A 1,763-nucleotide genomic window follows, 5' to 3' on the forward strand; every position below is an offset into this window, starting at 1 on the left:
AAATTATCTGCGCTATATTTATAATTGACTGATAGAATCGATATTTCTGTGCCTACCAGAAGCTTTTGAATTACCGAGCGGTAAATGAGGGTATAGTAAAATATTATTAAGATTTTTACAACTATTATTCCATCATACAGTTCAAAATATTAGTTTTTGATAATAATTTGCTGTCATAAGCAGTGGCGTAGCTACAACTTCGGGCGCCCGGGCCAAAGATGCCCCCTTTTATCAAAACCCTACCTACAAGTTTCATGAGGTTTTTTGAGGAAATATGATAGTAAATTTATAAGACATCTTATTAAAAGCCATAGAAAAAACCCATTTTCGCCCTATATCTTGTACACTTTTGACACAACTTGCAGGAATTTTTGCCCGAATCGGATTTTTTAAATACCATTGAAGATCGTTTTTAACAACCCAAGTATGGGCGTTGCGCCGGGGCGAACGGCCACAGTCATAAAAGTGTTTTAAACTTTGTGAACATTATCAAAGTTTCGGAAACAAATTCTATCTTCTCACATAATCCTCCCATTTAACAGTGTATTTTGTAGAGAGGGCAGAGTTTCAGACCCAATACCGATATATCAAAAACTCGCTTACAGCTAGAAACATCGATAACTAGTACTGGCGACAATAAAATTTTCTACAACTTTTTGTAGAGCGAAACTGCGAATTATTTTTTGAATTTTCTTAACTTTTGCTTGCATTGATATTAATCCAAGTTTTAAGGCACAGATTAACTCCGATGAAAGAAAGAACCACACTTCTTGCGGACATATATTGTCTAATTGGAAGTCACGTGAACCATTAATATGATAGATGCTTTTCGCAAGCTTTTTATTAAATCTTGTTACCTGACTTTTTGACGACTATATAATATTTAGGTATATTACGTTCTTTTATTCGTAAGTGAAAACTTATTTATCATCAAAAATTTTCCATAGTTTGTTCTGTCTATTTTAGGATTTCGAATCCAGCTGAAAATTACCTTAATAGAGAACGCTCAGGCATTGTGCATGTCTAATTATCAGCAATTATATGTAATCGTCTCTTTTAAAAACAAAAAAGTTGAATCCCATACATGCAGCCTTACTGTATTAATACTGGTATTTAGATCTGTTTATCATAAAAATATCAGTACATGTTCTTATGTACGTATAACGGCTGCTTTCATAACCTCACATCTGTGTACGCGTAATACTATATTACTAGAATAAATTCATATCAGTTTTAAAATTAATGACTACTTAACATATACCATAAACGAACATGTGTCTAATTCAAGCAAAAAGTATATTAATATATACCACTTACTAACATTAGTCGGCACATTTCTTCTAGAATTAAAGATTATAGTAAGAACAGATTTTGACCAAAAAATATATATGTATTTCTTAAACAGTGTCATTTAATTTGTTTATTAAAAAACAAGTAAACTCGCATGCGAGAGCTAAGAGCAAGACCAGGTAATATTTTTTTTTTAGAGAGAAGGGATATTATATCACAAATGTGTATAGATTTTTTAAATTTAGTTGATTTTTTAGCTTTTGACTTGATACTCATAAGTTCCAGTTATAAATAAAAAGTTTTCCATACATAGAATTTAATTTTTGATCGGTTTGTTTATGATAGCTGTCTGATATAGTGGGTTTGGAATAATTACGAGGTTTTGACAATTATGTAATGAATACTGATTTTCTTGGGCGCGCTTGTGGTAAGCCTGTGACCTTGAAATTCCCTTTCTCTTTTTTCGGCCTCCC

At 32.0% G+C, this 1,763-nt stretch overlaps 1 protein-coding gene across 1 annotated transcript in view; it reads left to right on the forward strand.

Moving 5' to 3' along the window:
- The window catches only part of LOC125778231 (disheveled-associated activator of morphogenesis 1-like), a 97,341-nt gene extending 96,314 nt beyond the window's left edge, over positions 1–1,027 (forward strand). The window contains exon 5 of the mRNA XM_049454873.1: positions 967–1,027. Coding sequence (XP_049310830.1) covers positions 967–1,027 — 61 coding nt within the window. The remainder of the gene's footprint in view (positions 1–966) is intronic.
- Positions 1,028–1,763: the final 736 nt, after the last annotated feature.

This window comes from Bactrocera dorsalis, chromosome 4, assembly GCF_023373825.1.
Source record: "Bactrocera dorsalis isolate Fly_Bdor chromosome 4, ASM2337382v1, whole genome shotgun sequence".
Classification (NCBI taxonomy): domain Eukaryota; kingdom Metazoa; phylum Arthropoda; class Insecta; order Diptera; family Tephritidae; genus Bactrocera; species Bactrocera dorsalis.